At 41.5% G+C, this 3,096-nt stretch overlaps 1 protein-coding gene across 1 annotated transcript; it reads left to right on the top strand.

The window, feature by feature from the left end:
• The first annotated feature begins 217 nt into the window (after nucleotides 1–217).
• GPR12 (G protein-coupled receptor 12) lies at nucleotides 218–2,582 on the top strand. Its single transcript, XM_084617941.1, has 2 exons — nucleotides 218–402; nucleotides 1,136–2,582. The coding sequence occupies exon 2, from the start codon at nucleotides 1,151–1,153 to the stop codon at nucleotides 2,153–2,155; it is 1,005 nt and encodes a 334-aa protein (XP_084474067.1). The 5' UTR covers nucleotides 218–402; nucleotides 1,136–1,150; the 3' UTR covers nucleotides 2,156–2,582.
• Nucleotides 2,583–3,096: the final 514 nt, after the last annotated feature.

Below are 3,096 nucleotides of genomic sequence, written 5' to 3'. Positions count from 1 at the left end.
CGCATCAGAGAGCAGCAGGTGTCTCCCTGTCAGCGCGTGCCTCAGCTCCTCCCCTCCCACTTCGGTCCGTGCGCGCGCCGCTCACGCGACCCCTTTCCTCCGCTGCCCACGTGCCTTCAGCTCCTCTTCCCGCGGACTGGCAGCGCCGCACGGCGCGCGCCCCCGCCTCCGTCCGTCTGTTGTGCGCGCGTGCCTGCGCCTCTCTCTGCCTCAGCTCCATGCACCAGGCACCGCGTCCAGGGGCCAGCGCGGAGGGGATTGCACCTGCGCTCCCTATTGCACAGCCAGGAGCTGGCAGTGCCGCCCCCTCCCCAATGAAACAATGAACCTGCCAGGAGCAGCCTGCCCTGCTGCATAGAAAGGACCTGGAGACCCTCCTCCTCCAGCAGGGGAGAAGCCAAGGTGACCACCATTGAGGGCTAGTCCCGCTGTCTGTCTGTCTGTCGCTGTCTGTTTCCATCTGTCTGTATGAGATTGTGTTACCCTCGCACAGATGCTTGCATGGCATTTCTCTCTCCCCCACCTCATCACCTCCATTGCTATTAATTCAGGACCACGGATGCTCCGCAGGGTAGATATCCCCCAGCCCGGATTTCCAGCTGAGGTAGATAGGATGGTGGCTCCGGGGGTTAAAAGCATTCGGCTGTAGCGGTTGAATCACGAGCATTCTTAACCAAATGGTTCAAAGCCCTGATATTTAATTGCAAACCGTGCTGGTGACTTGTGATTTTATTTCATGCATCCTGCAACAATTGCTCTTTTTCCATATTTAAACTCATGTGCTTTGGGTTTTGTTTATCTTGTTAAACCAAAAAACCTTTCAAATAGTTCGAGTTATGTTAACGGGTTTTTATTTCTTTAGTTCAGTACTATGTGTCCATACCACATTTCACTTGTTTCCCTCTTCCATTTAAGGAAGAAAATCTCTCTTATTACTTCATATCCTGTTCTTTTGTTTTCTTCAAATAATTTTAGGCAATTTAAAATTAAGTATTTCTCTTCATCATTTGTACTGTCACGTTTATGTAACATGTGCCTGCCTGCATATGAGATTCATAGAAATATCTGAGGAATTGCATGTTCTTGAATTGACTAGTACTGTATCTGAACATTAAAAAATGTCTTTTCATTGAAGAAGACAGGGGTTAAAATGAATGAAGATCTGAAGGTTAATTTAAGCTGGCTGCCTCAAGATCATTTAGAAGCCAGCTCTCCAGAGAATGTCTCAACCGCAGCCTCGTCCCTGATTCCTGTCGTAGACCCAGAACCAGAGCTCATAGTAAACCCCTGGGACATTGTTTTGTGTACTTCAGGAACCCTTATCTCCTGTGAAAATGCCATTGTGGTCCTTATCATTTTCCAAAATCCTAATCTTCGTGCCCCCATGTTCCTTCTGATAGGCAGCCTGGCACTTGCAGACCTCTTAGCAGGAATTGGATTGATCATCAATTTTATTTTTGCTTATCTTCTACAATCAGAAGCTACAAAACTGGTCACTGTTGGACTGATTGTTTCCTCTTTCTCTGCATCTGTCTGCAGCTTGCTGGCTATTACTGTTGATCGTTACCTCTCATTGTATTACGCTTTGACTTATAATTCAGAAAGGACTGTCACTTTTACCTATATCATGCTTATTTTGCTCTGGGGAGCATCTATCTGTATTGGACTGCTGCCTATAATGGGCTGGAACTGCCTCAAAGATGAATCCACCTGCAGTGTTATCAGACCGCTCACTAAAAATAATGCAGCTATCCTTTCAGTCTCCTTCTTGCTCATGTTTGCTCTCATGCTGCAGCTCTACGTTCAAATTTGTAAAATCGTGATGCGCCATGCCCATCAGATTGCCTTGCAACACCATTTCCTGGCCACGTCCCATTATGTGACCACCCGAAAAGGAGTGTCTACTTTGGCCATTATTTTGGGGACCTTTGCTGCTTGTTGGATTCCTTTTACACTCTATTCTTTAATAGCAGATTACACTTATCCTTCAATATATACCTATGCCACTCTCCTGCCAGCCACCTACAATTCCATCATCAATCCTGTAATATATGCGTTTAGAAACCAGGAAATACAAAAAGCATTTTGGCTTATCTGCTGTGGCTGTATCCCCTCTAGCCTGTCTCAAAGAGCAAGATCACCTAGTGATGTTTGATTAACAGCTATGAGGACTTTATTTAGCATTTTGTTATTCAAAAATTCCTGCAACAATCTTTGGTTAGATACATTCCTTAGATTGTACATATCTGATTCATATTCAAGCCACAGGATGCACTGACCTTTTTGTAAAGAGAAACCCCATTAACCTAAATGAACTCAGTGGTTTAAGGAAGATTTCCAAAATCATAATGATTAGTGTTCTTTCAAATTGTATTGTTGCTCAGGTTCTATGAATAGACTAAACTGGTCTTTCACATCCACTGTGATTCTAAGTTAACTTTATTAGTGAAAAAAAGGTAGACTTAAGAGTTATAGCCCTTTTTAAAATACTTTATGTGCTTCAGCTCAGTTATACTGCATGATTTTTCTGTTGTCACAAATTCTCTCTCTCTTAGCCTTAGTGAAACAGTAAAGAAGACTATGTCCTTGGTTCTGTTAACATAAACTAAAATATATATCACCAATTTAAAATAATGACCCAATTATTATTGATTCATTTGGTATTTATTGTAATACTTTCTGGACCATTAATTTGCTAAAATGAAGAAGTGCTTGTGCAGGTTTGCTATTTTATATCTCAGTATAAATTGATCATTATTTTAAAATGTTACCTATTTTCTCATGAGTTCTGGATAGATGCTAGAATAGAATGTACGTTTCATCTTTACTACTGCTTTATTTCTTTTAAAAAATCAACTATACATTTTTTAAAATATAGGACATCAGGGCCTATTGTAACACTGATTTTTAAACAGAATTCCTTATTTAAATTGATGGGGAGTTCTGCTCAGAAATCTATGGCACAATATGGCCTCTAGGAATTATGCATTGTAATAGGTGCAGCATTTTAACTTTCTTTGACAGATTCATATTTTCAGAAGTGTATAAGGAAATATTTAATAAAATAACTTGCTTAAAATAGTATTTCTACAGTAA

Source organism: Lepidochelys olivacea, assembly GCF_965140295.1.
Source record: "Lepidochelys olivacea isolate rLepOli2 genome assembly, chromosome: 1".
Taxonomy (NCBI): Eukaryota; Metazoa; Chordata; order Testudines; family Cheloniidae; genus Lepidochelys; species Lepidochelys olivacea.
Note: the sequence above shows the minus strand (reverse complement) of the source record. Positions and strands in the feature narration are given on the sequence as shown.